This window comes from Colletes gigas, unplaced genomic scaffold, assembly GCF_013123115.1.
Source record: "Colletes gigas isolate AHSC1104 unplaced genomic scaffold, ASM1312311v1 Colletes_gigas_Sc00020, whole genome shotgun sequence".
In the NCBI taxonomy this organism is placed as follows: Eukaryota; Metazoa; Arthropoda; class Insecta; order Hymenoptera; family Colletidae; genus Colletes; species Colletes gigas.
The window spans coordinates 3,096,497-3,119,309 of NW_025106649.1; the positions used below are offsets into that span (position 1 = coordinate 3,096,497).

Here is a 22,813-nt window from a genome sequence, read left to right on the forward strand (position 1 = left end):
TCGATTAACGTCACCTTGGACGAGCATACTATTAGGCAAACTTATCGAATTTTAATTTCATTACCGATAATTATTGAAATAAACGAAAAGAAAAATGAATGTCGAAATTTTCTAGTCAATCATTCGGATATTTCCGTAAGCGGTACTTGTAGTCTCGTGCTGTTTCGTGTTACGCATGATCGTTGCATGCAATGTCCCACCAATAGTGTCTTAAACTCTCGGCAGCGATCCCTACCTACCAGTTACTGTCGAGTCAGGAGCGAGTGATGTTAACCGCGGTTCATTTCAAAAGCGTAATGTGTATAGTATTAATTGAAATTTTCGTTTCAAATCATTGATAAAAACGTACTTCAAATCATAAATTCGGTAAACACATTGTTTTCTACGTTAATACTAAAAATACGTTAATAAAAAGATCATCGCGATCAGCTAATTACACATTAATATACAAAATAAGGTACGAATTATGAATTATTTCAAAATACATCAATATTGAATTACGACGTGTTAAAAACGGTCTAGTTTACCGTTCTAGTTAGACACTTTATAATAGTCCATATTTTACTATTTTTTCTTGACATTTTCACGTACAATAATTATAAATAACAGACCTTTATTACATTTATATACTTCTAAGAGTACATTTAATAATTTTGTACGTATTTATCGTGAAAACAGCATTTGTATATTGTAAACAATAAATACCCGCCATAAATAAGCGGAAGTTTGGTAGGAAATGGCGGAGCCAATCAGAGCGAAGGAAGGGTATGACGCGGTACACCTGGATAGACACTAGTCGCGCAGAGGGAGTAGTGGCATAACCCGATTAACCAAACCCGCGGATTGCTCCGTTTCAAGGCAGACGTTCGCTCCTTGTCTCGAGTGGCAGTTTACTGTCTTTTTTGCGACGATATATCATCGCTCCTTCACTCACTCCCATGTCTCCGCAGTATTTGACTCCGCGGCACCACGAAATGTACGGTGAAGTGTTCATCTAGTAGACACCATTTACGTGCCAGACGAACACCTTATTTCATCCATTTAACAACATCGACTCGAGACACCTCGTGGACTCGCTCAACCAAAAAAGGGGTTCCAAGACCATTCATTCAACATGGAGCAGAAGCGCCTTTACAAAATAGTGCTCACCGGAGGTAAGCAATCATTTTTTTTATAGAATTATTTACTGTCATGCGTTTCATGTGTCGTAATTTCGCTCTGAACGAGTAATGTTTTTTCATCTGACCAAACGAATGCCTCTATGCTTGTTAGTTTATTTAATACGCTCGCGGTAAAAAAGTGTTCTTTATACGAGGCAATCCATACGCATCTGTGGAAACCACGTGTCCGCGAATGCTCTGCGATCGCCCAACCTAATTCGTATTTTTTTTATCACCTTCGTTTGTTACGTTCTTTTGCATATAAAAGTGCAAAACATATTTCGCCTTTGTTTTCTACGTTCATCTGACGCGTTACTTCGCACGTTGCTTCGTGAGCTCATCGTTCGCGTGAAAATATTTATTGAATTTTTATAGTACCTAAGAAAAATTGCGTTGAAATTTTTACAATGAATTCGAGTGCACGTAACATCCATATATCATTATAATTGTCACTTATAGTTATACCTTTAAGCTACATGCGAGCCCATGTTTTGACCGAACGAAATACGCTCCTTCTAAACATTGACAATCATTGTGTCTAAATTTAATTCGACAAAAACACATATCTTGAGTTATTTACATAGCATCGCGGCAATATATGGCAGACGTTAATGTAAACGAAAATCAAAAGTAACTTTAAATGTAAAATAGAAATGGTTAAAGCGATTGCATACGTATGATAAAAACTTTTACAAAATCATGTGCGCGTTGTAAATTGCACAAGAAACGGTAAGAAGGTACACAAATGACAAATTATCGAGGCATTGTTTATTAGTTCTTTTTTTTTAAAGCAATGACCATATTGATGAGACAAGATCAATGCCAGAAATAGGACGCGTAATCTAGAATTATTAACCGCACTGTAAATAAAGGATCGCGTCGAACAGTGATTCATCTCTCAAATTGACTTGATCATTTTGAATCTAGCAAATACATCGGTACATAAATACGATTAACCTTTTCAAATGACTAACTACGGGACATATTTATTCGAACAAACACTTCTTTACTATATTTTATATTAGTATTAATTAATGTATAAAGGAAGAGATGATATATGTGTTATTATTAGTTGAAACAACAGCGAAGTACCATTTATTTAACTGCTAAAAAATCTTGTTTGGTAGAAACATAATGATGCTAATGTCAATATTTTTAAGGAAAAAGTGGATTATCAGAAACACGTCTTGTACGTTAATATTGCCTTCCTAATTTTGTTTCTACGAAACAATAAGTCTTATACGTCTTCCTTATATTTCTCTGTAAAATAATAAACCTTAATTATTAATTCTTGGAGCGAAACCATAAAACTTCACATTCTTCTTTTTTTACGGTGAGTTTCGAAACGATGAGAAACATTTGGAACCGTACGTCCCCATATAGCAGAGCTCAGTTACACTTTGAGTATCGATGAGACAGCGTCGTGTCAGTACGCAACAATTCGAACCAGTTACGAGTAGGCGAGTGCACAGCTGGCTAACAACGCGAAGTCGATCGTATATACACTCGAAGCATATTAGCCCATCTCAAATACGTAGCGGAATACTTTTTAATCCCGACCATTCGTTAATTTCTTACAAATGTTTAGCGTTAATGCTCAAGTATCCATGACGATTGCCTTATCGAACGCGTGACTTTTTAAGCGTCGAAAGTTAATTCTCCAGCACCAAAGTTTGTAACTGCGAACAGTTGTATGGAACGAATATTCTTATCTTAAGATCCTATTAGATTTTTATCAAAATCGATTTATGAATAATAATGGTTACCTTTTTTGTTGATATACATTTGTTATCTGTGAATATTTTAAGAAATGTTTCGAGTAAACCTTGAAAGAATTAAACGTTATTTGTTGTAAACTTGAACCACGTTCCTTTCGCTCAAATCAAATAGATGGCGCAGCGTGAAAGCCCTAGGCATTTTCACGAAAAGATTTCGTAATTATTTTTATATTTTTCTTTCCAAATGTTATATTATATTTATGATAAAGAGAGTAAGTATTATTAATACCGACGCATTCGCGAACGTTCAGTTTCTATTTTACTTTCGTTACTGATTAAATTTCCTAATGATGTAAGACGCGAACATAACCACAAGAATGATGGATGTCGCGAGTCATTGTTTTACTCTGTGCAAAGCAATTTGTCCCTGAAGAGGTTAAAATAATAGAAGAAAAATACGCTCGTACAACTGCTAAACTCCGTTGATCAATGTGCTAATAGAATGAAACGTCCGCTATTCGCACATTTCTACGGTAAATATTTTCTTGCGCGTCTCCTTGGATCGTCCGAGAATCGATCGAAGAAAATCGAGTGACCAATCGTTCGACAAAATAGGTGTTTTCTTTACGGGTGCAGGTTGCGATTTCTTCTGGACAGTGTGAATGTATCGTTTTGCGTGAACTGATTCCCATCCTCGACGGCGTCATTTCTATTTACGCTGGCCGAGTTCAATAGCCACGTGGTATCGCAGAAGTCAAGGTTAGCGACGTCGTAACCTCGTCTCGCTTTCATTCGGTAAGGATAATACGTACCGCGACTGTGAATTGCCAATTTTCAGCTCGAGAGCTCGTCCCTCATTAATCAGCTTCGATGTCGTTCGTATGCTTAAAAATAAAAGGAGCCACTTCGTATTCGAGTACCGTCGTTCCTTTTTCGTGTAGATTATAGGACGTGGAAACCCCATGGGACCGTTCTTATCGACAGATTTAAGATAGTGTAGTCTAAAATCGAAAATTAATCTAGGCCAACTGTCCACTCATTTTTTAATTATGTTTTTAGTACGTTTCAAAAGGTTTATAGTCAACGAGTTTGACAAAATAGAAGGTGATGGGAAAGCGATCAGTTTCGTGACTCACTGAACAATCTTACAGAGGATCTGGATGTTTGTGTTTCAGGACCTTGTGGCGGCAAAACAACCGGACAGATGAGGCTGTGCACGTTCTTCGAGAACATGGGATGGAAGGTAGGCATGCTAAATTTCTTTTACTTCGATTTCGCGTAAAGAGGAACACGCTTATGCGAAGAAGGATCTCTCGTGAGTTTTCGTTCGTGTCTCGTTCGCTTCGAACGGGGCGATCGAATTTGAAAAGCACCCCAAACAGTTCAAGGGTCTTTGATCAACGAAAAGAATGTGTTCGCGTCCAAATACATTTTCGCGCAGTTCTAACATGTACGTTTACTTTTCCAAACGATGTTTGGAAAGAATGTATGTCTCGTGCACGAGCTTGCGTTAGGCGCGCGATTTCTCGTTTCGGCCATCTTGTTCCGGTCAGAAGTAGAGAACCGCGTTCGGGAAGCAATTAACGAGCCAAAAGTACGAGAAAACGAATATCGGAACTGGTTTTGGGGTTATCACCCTTTATTGTGGATACGATAGAGCGCTGGTTGTCTTCTTTTTCAGGTGTTCCGTGTTCCCGAGACAGCGACTGTGCTGCTCAGGTATGCAATCACATAACAAATTTCCAGAGACTGAGAAAGGAAGACATATCGGAAGAACCGAAGGCTCCGAACCAGCGCGAATTAAATGGAACGTTTCAATTAAAATAGATTCGATCGAGAACAGCATTGTGCGCGAAACGCGAGAATGTTTCTTCTACGAATATATGTTCATTGTACATTATTTGTTTCGAAGAAACTAGCCGAGGGGTTATTCACTCTTAGAAGCCACAGCCCCCCTTCTTGAAATCAATATCGTTCGGAATAACGCGAAATCTCGTAGAACTAGTTGAATCAATAATCGTATTATTCACGGTCAGGTTTAAAAACAGCTATCTTATCATTGAATCTTGTCTTTTACATAGAATTTGTTCGTTTTTGTAAATGTCTCTGTATCGATGGACTGGCCATTTAAATCTGAAACATCATATGTTTGTTTGGATGGTAACTATTCAAATTCAAGCAACTGCCTAGATTCGGTCCATTTACAAACTTTTATTTTATTAACGAAACGTTTGTATCACCGATGCGGTATATCTAGTATCTAGAGTGAACAACCTCTCGAAATAAGCTCAATGCTGTCGTTGATACGCCGATAGACAATGCTTTCAGAAGTTTAGAAATGAAACTAACAAGTTCCTTGCGCTTTTCATCGGAACATTTTGTTCTTTCTCGCCTTCTCCGATAGAAAAAAAACAAAAACAAATGAATTGTACCTATAAAGAAAACGATAACTAGATTAGTCTCTTTCGCAAGCCAAAACACACGGTACGCTTCATTAGTAGAGACACCTCCGAATTTTCCATCTCTCGTGCATTTGATTTGTCAACTGTTTCATGCCACGTCTGCTTTTTCCATTTCAGCGGTGGCATAAAGTTTTCAGACCTGAACGCTGAAGAGGGTAAGTCCACTTCAACTTCTTTCATTCCGTACCGCTAGCCGTAAGTTTCGCGATGTCTGTTTCGATCAGAATTTCTCCAGCTCAGCCCTGTAGCTAGATCAGTGATTTCCAAACTTTTTTAGCGAGCATGTATATACAAAACGATACGTTGTTAAGCTCGAACGATTATTATATTAATAGAATAGTTTGGATCACTCTGATTTGTCTACGTTAAAGATTTTCTTCCTCCATTTTGGAGAACACTGATCTAGATAGATAAAAGAAATTACCGAATGACTTACGTTTTATTTTTTGCTGCATGAATCTGTCGTGACCGAAGTCAGGAATAATCTACGATTACGCTTAAATTTCATCATTTAACGTGCAAGATACACACAGGGCCTAGCATAAAGAAAATGTGTAAATAGAAACGCACCCAAGGCGTATAATAGTCTGATACCGAGTCTGGATGGCACAGGATACAATTATTTCGCGATCACGCTACCGGATACACAGGTTTTGCGGTCTAATCAATTGCAAAATTTACATTCTACCTCAGAGGCTAGAGTTGGGCTTCGATCGATAGGAAAATCGTACTTCGCGATGCGTTTAGAACGTAGCATGTGCCCTGTGTATGCTTATCTTACGGTTACACCACTGGATACACGGGTTTTGCGGACTAACCAGTTGCGAAATTTACATTTCTATCCATCTCAAGTGTTCTCGGAGATTCTTTAAGCGGACGCAGAAACCGTAGGAAATTGCTACAACAGAAACGGATACAATATTTATTAATTTATTAAATTTTCAAAGACGAGAAGCCGTTCCCCGACCTTGACTCGGACAAAATGTTTTAGAGATGAAATAGAGACATATAATTAATTTTCGTTTTAGTTCAAGATCGTTTGCCTACACTTTCGTAAAATGGCCGTTAGAGGCGCGTGCTTCCTTCTAGTCAGGGTCGTACCAGAGACACTCGTTCGTTAATGAATGCTGAAAATCAAGGATCATTACTTACATAGAGCATAGCGTGTCCTGGTTAAGCTTACATCGCAAGCTACGCCGGATGCACGGGTTTTTACGGGAGACACGACAATGTCACGTCAGCATCGATCGATGGTCTGCACGAGCACTTCTCGTGCCCTCTCGTTTTATCCCTTGGTCGTTTAAGTATAGATATCGTTGCGTACAGGTCGACACGATAATAGCGACGAAACTTTCCGTTAACCCGGGAAAACTATGTTCGTGGCACCCTTGAATTAAAAACGGCATTATCGAGGATCTCGAGGACGTCGACGGAGTCAATCGATGATCGGTAAACAGATAAAAAGATTAATGTTCTCGAACGAACGGCCGTGCCCTTTTGATATCAAACAACGAAGGGAAGGGGTTAAGCGAACGTCTTTTATAGAGTTAAACGGAAAATTCGTTTTTGGTAAAACGATCTCTATATAGAAAATTACTAGAATATTAGAGGGGAACTACAGTCGCAGAAACAGTAAAGAAGAAAATACTGCAAAGATTCGCGTAGACGCGTAGAAAGTGGCTTCTAACCACGAAATTTAAGATTAATTGGTACAAAACAAACTCGAACGAAACAGTATCAAGAAAATATTACAACACTGTATACGTACGACGATAGACAGCTACGACCAATGTTATCAAAGTAACACAATATTTTATCAACATTTTGATGCTTCCTAAGCAACAAACACGTAACAAAGTATCTGCATAAACGGATAGACGGTAACCGCGTTCGCAAAAAATATTATCTTCGCGTGTCATAATCTAAACGTGCAAGCGATTATTCGAAGCGTCATGAAAGTGTTTCAGAAGATGTAAATATTACGATCTAATCGCTAAAAGTGCAACGCGAGTACGTCGCGCGTTTCAGGTATTCAATTTTACGAATATTTATTACTAATAACGATTGTGAAGTTATTGTAACAAAATATGTTCTGTCGTGTCGAATTGCACAATGTTGCGTCAGTGTTCGTCGTCGAAAACTTTCGGGGAAAAAAGCGAGCTCGAATAGACGGGTTTTATAACGCAGAGAAGAAAAAAAACATTTTAATTATAGCGACGACGCGTAAAAAGAAAACGAAATCTGAACGATCTTCGCGGACTCGCGGGTGGATCGGAGAATTAAAATGGCTGACGTATAACCATCCGTTTATTGCGTAAAATCGGGACCGGCAACTTGCCAAAATTCTTGGATAGCGTCGGCTGTTGATCGAGTCACGAGACACACATGATATTTTGGAGCGACGAAGCGTGGATGATATACGATGGATCCACCCATGTTTCGAACGGACGTTCGATCAGCGATCGAGGAAAAATATTAAACCTCCACGGATGGTCGTTTCGAGGAAACGTAGGAAGATCTGATGTGAAATTTATGTAGGTCTCGACTGTATTTAATATACGTACTGCTGTCGCGTGGAGAATGGATTTTTTGTGTGCACCTACGACGATAAAAGTCCGCAAAGGATTAACCTTTTGCACTCTATAATTATTTCAATATTTCGCTTCGTCGACTCTGCAATTAAAAACAGATTTTTCCAAGACGGATGTACGATTTTCTTTTTTTGCTGTGCAGAGGAAGTTTTCCATTTAGTAAAACAGAATTAGCATTTCGAACGAAGAAAGCTAAAAAATGTCTTCTTGGTATAATGATGCATAATAATGAGTAGAGATTGTATGAAATATTTAACAGCAAATTAATGAAATGCACATTATCGTGTATGAATTACGTTTAAAGAAAAATAACGATTCTCCAAAAATGATTAACTTATCGCAGTGAGCGTTCACGATTAATTCTGGTACAATAAACTCGTAATTCAAAAAGGTTTTGGTTGCATATTATACTGCGTTACCTTGGAGTAACTTAAATATTTAAATCGTGTGTGTTTGTGTTTGTTCGAAGCAACTAATAATATCGGGATCCTATAATTGGTCGCGTAATCGTTGGCGGCTCGATCGTGCACGTTTTTTCTTCGATAGGTCATGGATCAGCTCTTTTTCGCTCAACTACCCTTAACGTTAATTGTCATCTGGCGATCGGGTAATTATTTTAATCCATTTATCGTTAACCGAATAAATCTTAACAAAATACAGTGTCACGAGGAAGTGAACGAATAAAAAAATCAACAACTGTTCTTCTATCGATCAGGGTGTTGATCTTTATTCTTTTTACAATAGGTTTATGGTCGTTATTCGCCATCGGTTATCCTAATCTGTATGCACGTAACGCACAGAACCTACGTTGATACGACTTCCTATGTATTCATATACATACAGCGGAACGTCGATTATCGGAACTTCGATTATCCAAGCGTCGATTATTGCGAATGACCGATTATCGAAACACAAAACGAAATACGCAAACGTAACGTCGCATGACCTATGTTAACACTGATTATTTTATCACGTAGTTGCAATTTCGATCTTCCTGTACCGATTATCGGAACAAAGTCTCCCTACTGGATCGGACATATTTACAGCAAAAACACAAGACGATCGACGATCACTAGGGGACATAAATTGGTCAATATTTTTATTTTTCGCGTTTCGATCGTGTTTCGTAAGAACATTTTTAAAGAAGCAAGGCTGTCAAATTGTCTTACGTTACATAATATACGAGATTGTGTTATCATAGTAATTCGTAGCGCGCGATTATTATAATGAGCCTTCGTAAAATTGCTACAAATTTTTTGTAACATCGTTTTTTGTGGAGGATTGTATAATTCGTTCAAATATCGCTTAAATGCGCCTCTGCTTTTTTTTGTTTTCGAAACAACGTATTACCCGTGGACAGTGTAACATGATTTGCAGTTACGTTGGCGTTTTTCAGATAAGTTCTAGAATTACTGTACCTTGTAAATTATTGTCCCGACAGTTATTCATGTACGAACTAGTTAAAGTTGAAACATGAAGTGTCATTGTCAATAAAATACAGTCACGGTAAAAATAGAAAAATCTTTTCAGAATAAAACTATTCGAACGTGTTTTACGTTTTACATAGAACACGTAATGTCATAAAAAATGACCTGAAATATTATTTTCGTAAACTTTACGCATAGCACTTCGCACTATTCCTCAACAGATTTTCGCGCCTCTTTAAATATTCTCAATATTTGAATACTGCATTATGAACTATAAACGAGCTTAGTCTGAGTGCTAGTACGCGGGAAATAATAATATTTAAAGTCCATTATCGCCATTGGAGTACCTATGAAATATTCGAATAGCCTCAGGCTTGAAAGAAAATGGCGTACGATCGTCACGAGTCGCGAAAATTTTAGTTCGCGCGCGCACTATTCGTGGGACATCAACCATGGATAATAATACACACCAACGAAATTATGTAACATAAAATCGGGATTAGAATTTGGTTTCGGGAGCGCGTATTCGAACGTTCCACTTGCACGTTCCAATTCATTCAACGATGACGGATTTTTAAATTTTTTGGAAGACGATAGAAATCTTTAACGCTAACGTTAAATAAAATTGACGACACGAAACTAAACTGCATAAGTGGCCAAATATTTTCGCCGTATTAACGTTTGCAGCAACGCCCGCGATTTCATGCCAAACCAAAGTTGCTTCATTGCACGCGAAATACCTGCCAGTTTTCTCGACTTTGTCTTCTTTTCTTTCTTTTAAATTTTCAACTCTCGTTAACGAGTCTATAGTCGGTATCTGCAGTTTCGGGCCATCGACGAATATTCACGTTGGAAAATAGCTCGTGAAAAATATATCTTCGACACGTTTTCTTCGATGTCGATATGCTTACGTAAATGTATTAGTTTGGTTCTAATCCGTGACCTTGAAACATTGATACAAATCAGGCTTCCTGTCACCAAATCCTTTTTTTGGCTTCTTCGAGCATGGTACATACGCGATTGAAGAAACATCGATGGACGTTGATCTCTATCGTCGCGACGACGTTACTTACGATTATTAATCAGAACGTACCAATTTTGCTTAGACCATTTTCGACGATTATTGGCACGATTATAAACGATATTTAATTGGCCGTCTCATTGTACGACGTTAATTTGTTAATGTAGGTCATCCGTGGCGACATATTCTATATTTTCTTTGACGTAACGACAGATACAGTATAATAAGTTCGTTATACTAAGCGCCCCCGGTTATTAATAAATTCATAGCCGATGCATCCACTTAATTGCCGCGCTGCTACGAGTGTTATACGTGCGATTGTGCTCTGGCTCGGTTCCAGTTTCGTTTTATTATGCGTTCGAATTTCTGAAATTGTCTTAGATACCGAGCTTTTCGATGGAACGTGCTTGCTGCGTCATAAATTATTGCACACGTGCTGCGGAGATAGCAAATAAACTGTCGTTGCGAATGGAACAGAGTGAAACAATTTGCGTATATCGACTCGATCGTTTCGAACAAATACATTGTCACGAGAAAGTAAATGCATCGAGCAGAACGTTAGTTATTAATTTCCATGTGAATCTGGTTTGTTGCAGATTTAATGAGATCGCAGAAAAAAAGTACCGAACGTGGTTGCGCCCAACATACCAACACGAATCGTTTTCGAAAGAATAACAAAAAATTCTTGCGAAAGAGACTCTGACAATAGTCGATCGCCGCCTTTTCGTTTCGTTTTCGACGACGAATACTTTCGGTTCTCGCTTTATCTCTCGAAATAGCCTGAAACGCAATTGAATATGCAAATGGCCGAGGATAAAAGCGGTATAGTTTATGAAATATTGATAACCTGTCACAATCGGCGTCGCAAAACTTCCACGTCCGACGCGTAGTCTGTTTCTTTTCGCGGGTTAAATGGGACACACTTCGAAAAATGATCCTTCGAAGGTCGGGCTGCACCCACGATTAATAGCGACCACTCACAATTAACGAACTTTCCGGTTATGACAGGATACCGCGGGTTTTGATAAACACGATGGAGTGAATTAATTTACGCTATCAACGCGATCGCGTTCGCGCCTGGTGTCGCTTATGTATTCTATTGCGCAGATTTTCTTCTTGCATCGCACCATCGACGTTACGTAAAATATTCCATTAGTTAGCAACAAAAACTTGTCTCGAAGAAAATACGTATTTTTCGACGAAATAGAGTAGAAATAGAATCGAACGTAAGAAACAATGAAACTGCATCATGATTTTCAATATACTCGATGAAACAGTGTAAACTTAAACTTAAGAGATCCAGGAACCCAGAAATCAATTTTTCGGGTAAGCTCAAATTATTAAGTTTGTTTATTTAAATAAGAATCTTGTCGATCGATGTAGCCCCAATACGGGTCATAGAACGATTTATTCTGCGACGAGCCTTAACTCGAATTGATGTGATAGGCTCGTGGTATCGTCATTTAACCCTTTAACTCCGAAACGCATATATCAAGTGGAATAATAGCTTGTTAATAAAAATCTCTCAGACATATTTGCAGCCTCTAGATTGGCTGATTATCGCCATAGACCCTCAGGAACCCCCAGTCCGTCAAAAAACATCGTTATTTTAAATAATAGCCCTTCTGCTTATTCTCTTAAAAAGTTACTCGAAAACTTACGAGGCACGATTTATTTTATTCAAATATAAATTGTTCCACACGATTCTTACGAAGCAGTAAAGCGAGGTACTGCTCGTTTGGTTATCGACAAACGATCCTCGACGTAGGGTGAGCTTCTTTGGTTTTTTTCGCGACGGAAACGGTATCCAGCCGTATGCAGTTTCGTTTTTCGAGCTTTTTGCCGAGGCCACATGTCTGATGACGCGGCTGTTGTTCTGCACTCGTCAGCCACCGCGAATAAACCAGCGTCGTCCCCGGTTTTATTAACCCTCGACTGGTAGGGTTGGAATACGCGTTACACAACTGATAGGACTGGATCAATGTAATCCCGATCAAAAGGATAGATAGCTTTGTCCGGCTGGAAAACGCGATTGTTGGATGTATCTTTCGTTAATGCTGGATCAGAGCTCGTTGCGATTCTGTAAACCAACGGCGTCGAACTTATACGATGGGCGGGCAAAAGAAAATTTATGTAGATCCGTAACTTTGTGAAAAAATCGATAATTCAGTGGGCCACAAAAAGAATAATATTCTCTGTGGGCCAACTTTCGAACAGGGGTGGGAATGAAATAATATAATTCAGTCGAACGGTGATGTAAAATTTATTTTAAATAATATACAAATATTTCTCGAGGTATGTTGCTTTGTAATGGCTTCTCGAGGTTGCACAACAGTATTTAGATTTTCATCTGGTTACTGGTTTCATAATTGAAAAATCTTGTTTGCCAACGAAGTCATCAGCCATTGAGTCAGTTTCGTATTAATTTGTTTGGACACGCGTTATCTTCTGTTTTATTACGAGTCTTTTAATATCCGAAAGGCAATCGATTGCATCAATTAAGGTTTAGAACGAACCAAAATATCGCGGCCAGATATCGGTGCTCCCCGCCTACGATAATAACCAAATCGTCGGAACGACGAATTCAATGTTTTCCATCGAAATTGTGACTGGTGGCGACCCGGAATGTCGATGACAAAAAAGAAGATAATTACGCGGTGAAATCGATATGGTTTATACCGTGGAGATGGAACGACATCGCGTGCTATGGTCGCAACGCAGAATATAATGATGAAACATAATTACCGAGCAATTTGGTTGACAAACGTTGAAGTTGAAACCACTGATATTCGACTACTAATTCTACCAGGATGTGACTTTGAGTCACATTGCTAGTTTAAGTAACTGTAGAGTTTGCGAGTAAATTTATCTGCTAATGAGATTGTATGTATTATTAACCTCTTGCCTAATAATTTCGAGTCAGACTCGTGGTCTGTTCTACGGGCCAAACTTAACAAAGACTAGTCGTATACGATCTATGATCTAAATAGGACTTTCGCTAGGCTATATTAGAGGTTCACCCTTCGTAGATAGCCAGAAGATATAGACCAATTTTTGTTTTCATCGATAACAGTTTTAAACGTTTCACTTAACCCTTACGTCAGAGAAAAAAAATTTGAAAAACCTAGAAACGATGTAAATTCCTCGCGATAAAAAATGGAAGACTAGGACTGCTTAACGCATTCGAACGAAACAAAATGATGGTAGCGAGGATGTTAAGGGTAGTAAAGTCTTGTTAGCTTAGAAAAACGATTTAATTAAACCCCAACGAGAAAAAAGGGAAAATTGTGGAGGGTTTGGGGAAGGGAAGATCCTACCAGACTTATCGAGCTGGAAGTGTCTTCAAGGACGGTTGGTTCTAGCAGAGGGATCCGGGTCGCGTTCGTCGATTACGAAGTCGTCGCGACGGCATTACAGGAACGGGCCCGACAAAGGCGAAGCAAGATGGCCGGACATCTTGGAGGTTAACTCCAGCAAGGGTGAGTTTCAGAAGTGTTCGCTTTGAAGGCGATAAGGACGAGAGAACGGGTCCTGTTTTATACTTGGCGGTGAACTTGAGACACGCGCGCAGAAATTACGAGCTTGGTAAGGCGACGAACACGAACCCCCTCCCCACGCCCTTGGTTTTTTAGGTTTATTATAAAGTTTCGTCCTGTCGAGTTTGTAAAAACAATTTTACGCGCACTTAAACCCTATCAGACGGGGCTAGCCTTAGGTCACAAACCTAAAATGGCGATCGTTTTCTTTTTCCATTCGAAAAATCCAATCTCTTTGTGTGTACACTTTTATACAAATTGTTTTAACCCTAATTCTACTGGAGGATATGACTTTAAATCGCATACTAAATTTAAGTAACTCATAAAGTACCAATATTTCATCTATTCTTAACTTCTGAAATAAATAAAATGTCAACTATACAGGGTGTTCGGCCATCTCTAGGGAAAATTTTAATGGGAGATTCTAGAGGCCAAAATAAGACGAAAATCAAGAATATCAATTTGTTGAAAAATTAAATTAAAAAAATTCAAATCGTTCACGGAAAAATTATCTTCGGTTGCGGGGGTCAATTACAATCATTTTTGGTGAATATATATACCCCCGAAATCCTACCCACTTTCAAGAAAAAAATTCGAGTTGGTGTGAAATTTTTCGGCAAAAAAAAATTTCAAATCGTTCTGGAAAAATTATTTTTGGTTGCGAGGGTCAATTACAATCATTTTTTGTGAATACACATACCCCCGAAATGCTACGTATTTGTGAGAAAAAAATTCTTTACCCAAAATATACTGTGTGGCCGGAAATGTTTCTGTAACTTTTTAACGAAGCCTCAATCAACAAATTAGTATCCTTGATTTTCGTCTTATTTTAGCCTCTAGAATCTCCCATTAAAATTTTTGCCAGGGGTGGCCGAACACCCTGTATAAATTAACTTGCAAACGTTCAAACTTGGTATGTGACCTGGTAGGATTAGAGTTAAGTGATTGCAACGTCAGAACCGATGGTGGTCAAAGTACCCGAGTGAACTGTTTACAGAGTATCATTAACATGTTCACTGTCTATGACCCGTATATGGGTGACATCACAATGCTATTGGATACGCCGCCGAGAGACCGGACAGTGAACGCGTTAAAGAACAAATATGTATCACGAAGAAAAGTCCAAACGCCACCTCGAAAGTCGTTTTTAAAAAAGAAAACGACCGTTCTATTAAAGGAGCTTCAGACTTACACAAAGAACTTGTTTGTTGTCATGATCACGTTTGATAATACTAATGGTTTTGAGACAAAGTGCAATATTGCGTTTCATCCGGTACCTGCTAATTGGACTTATCAGTAAGGCTTATCTGGCAGGTTCTGACTTAACCGTGACGCAGTTAATCGTTTCAGGAACCTCTTCAGGCTGAGTATGTGTATTAACAAACCATCCAGCTGTTGATAATAGTCCAAACGATTAGTACAGTTGCGTCTGAGGCAGGATTTACTACGCTTGCGGGTAAATTCAACTAGCAGATCTAATAAAAGATGAAGATGACTAACAATAATACTTTATTATTGAATTTTCTTTTGCATCAAATCTACATTAGAAATTTCTTTTTAATGTATTAGAATTCTTTAAAAGGTAAGTGACCCGAGACCATCGCCATTTCTGATAGGACTTGTGTAACAGAGATGGGTAAAATTTTATTAATAAGTAACCAATAAGACGAATGTGTAGCAGTCGATTCGATCGAATATTAAAATTTAACTTGAAATTGAATAAACGTTTGTTCGTCTTGTATCAATTATTGGAAACTTCATTTTGTTAAGAATTTTTTTATCCATCACAGGTTGCGTACGTGATTGTTCATTCCATCCAGAAACCGTAGTTTCTGCGCGTTGCTTAACGTTCTCGGAAATAAAAGGATCCCCTCGTCCGGTTGTTTTGCTAGAGCGATGCGACTTGATCCCTGCTGCTAGACACCCCCGCCTGTTGTTTGGCAAAGTCGAGGCGTATTGTCGTGCTCTACTCTCTGTAAATTAGATACGAGCATTTTCATGACGCAGTTTCAAACTTAATGAATCATCTTTCAAACGTTCACAGCTAGCACGATCTATCCCTTGGTGCAAGCTAGCTAAATTATTTGTAATATCACTTTAAACAGATAACGATTGTGGATTCATGACGTATATTATTGCAAAATATTAATTCCGTGTACATTACAATGCACAGTGGATTCGGAAAGGTTAAAGATCTCGCAAAAGATCGAACACCAACGCAGCAACTCCCGATCTTCCGAACTTTGAAATTATACGTGTAGTTATTTATCAACGTAAAAAGTTGATACAGTCGTGGTAGTCCCATCAAGCATTCAATTATTGCAGTTTCCATCTCCATTTTCGGGTTGCCTTCTTTGGTAATCTAAAAGCGGTTCGAATAATCTTAAAAATTATTTATTTTCAACGCGACGCTAAATAAATACGCAAAAATGTTAAACTTCGTAAGAAAACTGTTGTACTCGAGCTACGTGAAATTATTATTGCAACTTTGGAACCAAGTTAGCGGCTTTCTCGCGATAGAGTAGCCTCGTACCTTTCGATTCTCCTTGCTCTTAATCCTTTCATTTTCTCTGTAGCCGTGCGGGGCTACGTGTTCAGATAGAATTATCGAATAAAATATTATCGTGATCTGGATTATTCGAATCCGTGAAGGCGTCTTGATTCCTTTTCATTCTCTATAAATGGCTGAAGTCCAGGGATATTTTTTCAAATTATAACAAATATCTTTATAAAATAATAAAAAATGTTAACGAAACAAATATTCCGTACAAAAGTTATTCTCCTATTTAAAGAATCAATGTTAAATAGAGGGGTTGAAAATCGTCTAAAATCGATGTCCTCGAATTGAAATACTACTCACTTCCGGTCGCGATCGACACTAAAGAGCGCGGTGTCCGGTCTGGGTTCGACGACAGAAACGAAAAACGTCGCTGGATCAATCGTCGAAATCCGTCGATGCCTTTGGACGGCCGTTTCATTAATTGGATTTTTCACTGATTCGATAAAGCGTTGCTTGTGTGACAACAACGCGATAGTTACACGCGGTTAACCCGTCTGGAACGAGATACGTCATATCTCCGGCAGACGGATACGAATGATATCAGAATAATGCAACACATACGAGAACGCGTTGCTCTTGTGTGGAAGCTGGCACGCGTGTTTTTCGACAATTTTGCCACACTGTATCGATCACGATGCTCCCACTTGTGTGGTCACGAAAATATTCGAGCACACCAATTGTGTCCTTTTTTTTTGTTATGTTTATACGGAACAATTTGTACTATTCATCGTCGATGACCAACGATCGATCAAATCACCTGTTAGATCTTTTTCAGATACAAGAACGTTTTTACGAAACGTCTTAAGTGAAATTGATCCGATCTATCGCAATGATTATGAAATATTATTGCATCTTGCTGAATGCAGTTTTGAAGTTAATCCTCCTTTATAGAAGAAATGTAGCGGAAATGTAGCGGAATTTAAAAAGTTTTATTACGTTTCACGGTTCTCGTTCGTCATAATCGTTTAAATGGTTTCGTCATCCACCGTGAATGTGAAACCACTGTGAAATGAAAGAGCAAAGATCGAATAATCGAATCGACGAATCGAGCTTCGACTAATTTCGATACTCTGTGGTACCTGGAAGTGCATCGATCCTCGAGTTGCATTAATGGCATTTGGCGCGGCTCGATTAACGATAACGATCGATTCGAGACCGTGATTGTGTATCGATACTCTTACATCTCGACCTCAGAAAGCTTGATAAGATAAGTGATTTATATTCACATCCGCTCGAACGCAATCTACTATTCCGTTTATCAACGGATTTTTTGTCACGCGCTAGTCTGCGAGAGTCATTAAGATAATTTCGATATTAACAATGAACGTAGTCTAGGTTTTCATACGACTTATGTAGTTTCTCTTCTAGTTCGAAGGAAAAAAACAGTGTCTTTATCGACGATGCTCCGTTTAGGCTATCCTCGGTTACATACATTATACGTCCCGGTTAAAAATATTACGCGATCATTATCATTTATCAACGCGGTCGTAATCCAATAAACGAGCGAGCAATTAATTCTTCCATGTTGTTACATAAACAATCGTGAACGTCGGAAAAAAACGTAGTTTTCATTTCGCATCGTAGTTTCGTATTTAGAGAATTCTTAGGGAAAACTAAGCTTACCGATAGAAATGTAGTCTTCTTGTACGCGAAACAATTTAAGTATGTCGAATGCGATTGTAATGTTATATCTATTGTCTTGTTCTAGCATTCAAGTTTCAAGAGAACCTCTTACGTACGATGATACAGATAGAAAACACGTTCTTCCAATTGGGCGAGAGTAGTTCACGAAATTGCCTTATAATCTGTGATCGCGGTGCCATGGATGCCTCTGCATGTAAGCAAAATTGTCATAAAATAAGGTACATATATCGAATGCTTAAAACAAGCAACGAGGATCCTGATGTTTCTTATTATTTAACACGTTGACTGTCCGGTCTTTCAGCGGCGTGTCCAAAAGCATAGTGCTATGACTCGTATACGGGCCATAGACAATGAACGTGTTAATGGCCAAACATCGATGATTCGCTTGTGCTTCGTATTCGATCGTGTTATCATTCCTTTTCACGAGCCAAAAAGCTTAACTCCATTTTCGTTAATAATCGTAAGGAACCTTTCTTTTGTTTTTTGTATTCCGTGGAATTAAGTTTATTGTCTGTTTTAGACATTAAAATCATTTTTGCAACAACCATTTCCCCATCTCTTGTTTTCTAAAATAATTAATGCTACTTCCTTCTCTAACCACAGACAGACTTTAGAAATTCACTGAAATGGATCCGAAATAAAATCGAAAACTTAATACCTTTTTTTTAGAGAATTAAAAACTGCGCCGATTGGCATATAAAAAAAAAACGCATGCACTTGAAATCATTGAAACGCCCGCCGCTTACGAAGAAGACACAATGCGTCGCTCGAATTTAATTTTCCTAACGAAATTGTTTTCTATGGCTTGGCCGAATTTCATGGTACACCCTGTATACTTTTAAACTATAATACACTGGCGGCCATTTAATTTACGGGTACTGTTCGTATTTTCGTTTCCAAATCGTTCAAATATTTTCGTGTTTTAAATACGACTTCCGTGCAACCAAAATGGCCGCCATTGTATGTACGTTCCGCCTGTATTTGCGCGAACAGTTCGTTTACGGTCACTTTTTTTTCCGTATCGTAGTTATATCGAAGGATAAATGGGAACTGATGATGGCCTCGAATGGATGGAACAACGTCGAGCTCCGAGACAACAGGTATAACCAGATCATCCACATGATTTCGGCGGCAAACGGCGCCGAAGAATTCTACTCGACGGAAGATCACGCGTGTCGATCGGAGGGCGTAGAGCTGGCCAGGGAACTCGATTACAAAGCGGCGGCCGCGTGGATCGGGCATCCTTATTTCGACGTGATAGACAACAGACAGGACTTCGAGGCGAAGATATGCCGCATGATCGAGTGCGTGTGCCAGAAACTGGGCATCGACACTGGGGACAGGTTACGAGCCAGTAGTAGAAAGGTCAAGTTCCTCGTCAAAGGTCCTCTGCTCGCGGACAACGAGTTCCCGCCGTTCCAGGACTTCGATGTCGTCCACAACTACCTCCAAAGCAACAATCCGAAGATGCAAGCTCGTCTCCGCAAACGCGGTCAGAAAGGCACGTAAAAGAAATCGCTTGAGTAATTGTACGGATCGAGAAAATAAAATTACACGTCTTCGTTTCGGTAAAAAATTAGGAACGTTAGTGATCCGAAGAATCGCAGCACGTACATCGCTTCAAATTAACACCAGCATGTATGAAAGGCGCAAGATATTTAATTTATATTCATTTTCAAGAATTCGCGTGTTCTTTAAATTTTATTTAGAATTCGGCCGCGTGCCAATCAAATTGTCTCGCGTGCTACCTTAGGCACGCGTGCCATAAGTTCGCCAACCCTGGCGTAGTCAATTTGTTACACTCAGCCTTCCAAAGAGACATACCGGTTCTCGATATAACGTCGAAAGATATATCAACAAAGCAATTTTTGTGGGCGTCCAAGTTGGCGCAAACGGGGCATTTTTCTAGCTATTTATAAATAAATAAATTTTTAATGCAATTTCCTTTGGAACACAAATGGCTGAAAAATGTTATAGAAGTTGTAAGAGTTTAAGCCATATCGTTGCGCGCGTTATTAGTGTTTATCAATGGTCCTATTGCATAATTTATTTCAGAAGGTAAAATATCATTTGGGTTAACAGAAGGTTAATCGATAGATTTTAAAAGTATCGTTGAAATTTTCTATTTAGGTTTGGCCCCAATTGGTGTTTATTTCGGGATTCGGTGTACGTATGTGCTGCAGCTGAGGATTATACGTTCAATTGTAATTTGTATCTGGCTGCATCATCAATGTTAAGTGTTGTTTTTTATCATTGCAGGTCACTGGTCCTACATTCATACTATTCGGCGTCCAAAAATGTGCGGACAAGTAATCGAAGTTAAGACACAGTTGACTCACCGAGATTACTTAAACATGCTCGCGCAACGCGATGACTCGCATTTCACCATCTTTAAACGTCGACGCTGTTTCCTCATCAATAATCAGTATTTTCAATTAGATATATACAGAGAACCAGCTCACCCAAGGTAACAAATGGGAAACTACATTTTTTATATGATACAAAAAATTCTGTTACTATATAGAAATGAGGAGAGTATTAATATAAATTACAGATGCCGAGGTTTGATGCTGCTTGAAACGTATACAGCGTTATCAGGAGATGAGCTTAAAAACATATTACCACAGTTCCTGACAATCGAAAAAGAGGTCACTGGAAATCCAGATTATAGTATGTTCAATCTCAGTTTACGAGAGGAATGGAACAATACTAATAAATACTGCCACAATTTACACGGTGTGTATCGTATATTTTCACCCCTTATTAGTGAATCATCTAGCTGTAACTTATACTATAATAAGATATAGTACAAGTTAATCCATCTCATTTATATTCATTAGTGTAGGCGATCTTTCGTTTGATCAGTCTCTTTTGAATTGCACAGATTACGCTCTTGCAGGCTTGGCGGAATCTGGATCAACAGAAAGTAAAAATATCGATTCTTCGGAAGTGAAAGATAACGCATCAGTTAAGAAACAAGTAAATGAGATTGTTTCTAGAGTCAATGATGTAGAAATTGGAATAAATGGTATAGATAAAGTTATAAATGACGTACAAAACGGTGTCCACGGTGTTATGAATGGTAACCTGAAGTTCGTTGAACGGAATAGCATAAAAAGCAATAATCAAGCAGATGTGAAATGCAATGCACGCGATAGTCCTACGAAAAAATTGAACGATAGCTCGTAAGAAAAGAATACGAAAAAAAGTATAATGAAAACAAGTTTCAAGATGATAATGCAAGAACACGATGGTAATAGTTGGGCAACGAGAAGAGGCAAATTATTTAAATAATTCCAAGGAAAAGATAAAGTATTTTATTGGCACTGACAGTTAAACTAAATCACTTCACTTCACTTTTCATCTATTTACTTCGTTGTGTATCTTGTCTAGAGTATTGTCGTAACTCTTTATTTAAGAAAATTTACTATACATTATTGTGATACGAAATATATGTAGCGCGTAGTGTGCAAACTACATATTTGAAACTATATAATTGTCGAAGAATATGCGATCGGTGTGAAGTATACTTTTCCTTAGAAACGTTTAACATTGTCTCGATAGAAATTTAATGTTCTGCACGAACGTAAACAAATTTAAATAATTTAATTTAAAAATTATACCGTAGAAAGCCAAAAATTTCGTTCGTACAAGTAGGTGTTTGATTATAGTTTTTGCAAGGAAATTATTTATTAGCGAATACGGAGATAACTCTAATATTTCACTTGTCTTTTAATGCATAATGGTGAAGTAATTAAAAAAAAAAAAGTATGATTCAATGGTTGTACTGTTCTGCAGTATTGTCAGAATTCTGTATTATAGTCGTGACAAGGTAATTGTCAAACATACTAGTACTTAACAGGTATATTTCCATTAAAAATTTGTCCATACAAAAAATACTTAAATTTATTGGAAATATTTTTGGTGCGGATAATGATATCATGTTTTGAGTTATAGTATTTTATGAAGATCATTGATTTGAAGTAAATAAATTATTAAACATTTATTATATACTTTACTAATTAAAACTTTTTTCGTCATTGAGTATAACTTAAAGAACATAACTGTGATGATTATATATATGCTTATTTTACATAGACACACTTATCACAAATTTTGCCATTGTTTAGAGACAAAGTGCCTGTGAAATGTTCAGTCGCGGAAATGAAAAGAATGATATATAAATATATATTTTCAATGAAAGATGCAATAATCAGTAACTGATGCTCTTATACCACATATAATTGATCTGAACTCATATTGTACCCATGATTATCTAATAAAATGTCATGTGCCTATCATTTTTTTTGTTTACTTTAATGCCCGCCTACTGTTGTCCAAGTGCATTAGTTACAGATTAAATAATTGTTAACTATAATTTTGTTTTCAGATTAAGGCTCATATCCATATTCATGTGATACAGCAAGGAGAAGAACATAAACCAGTAACGTGTGTTGGTCACTGCGATTTATTGCCAGTTTTCAAAAAATTCTCTCATAATCTTACAATTGTACAAAATAAAAAAGAAAACTTATAGCTACATATAAACTTTCTTGAATGTATTGACATTTTTTTTCGTAGTTTATCGAACTTATTAATTTAACAAATTTTTATTCGCCTGTATAGTAGGTGAAGGAGTTTAAACAGTTTCATTTCTTCAATTTTGTGAAATGATTTGTTAATTTAAATTTTTT

At 37.9% G+C, this 22,813-nt stretch overlaps 1 protein-coding gene across 6 annotated transcripts; it reads left to right on the top strand.

Moving 5' to 3' along the window:
* Window positions 1-263: 263 nt before the first annotated feature.
* On the top strand, window positions 264-22,619 carry LOC122400866 (TRPL translocation defect protein 14). Of its 6 annotated transcripts, XM_043402591.1 has the most exons (11): window positions 265-457; window positions 734-1,154; window positions 4,054-4,121; window positions 4,560-4,597; window positions 5,458-5,495; window positions 13,742-13,858; window positions 18,184-18,312; window positions 19,147-19,620; window positions 20,379-20,586; window positions 20,674-20,855; window positions 21,004-22,420. In XM_043402591.1, the coding sequence occupies exons 2-11, from the start codon at window positions 1,115-1,117 to the stop codon at window positions 21,306-21,308; spliced, it is 1,599 nt and encodes a 532-aa protein (XP_043258526.1). In that variant the 5' UTR covers window positions 265-457; window positions 734-1,114; the 3' UTR covers window positions 21,309-22,420. The 6 variants fall into 6 exon arrangements, with proteins under 6 accessions (XP_043258530.1, XP_043258528.1, XP_043258526.1 ...); XM_043402595.1 differs by lacking the exon at window positions 21,004-22,420 and adding an exon at window positions 22,510-22,619 and having other exon boundaries at window positions 264-1,154; XM_043402593.1 differs by having other exon boundaries at window positions 264-1,154; window positions 21,019-22,420.
* Window positions 22,620-22,813: the final 194 nt, after the last annotated feature.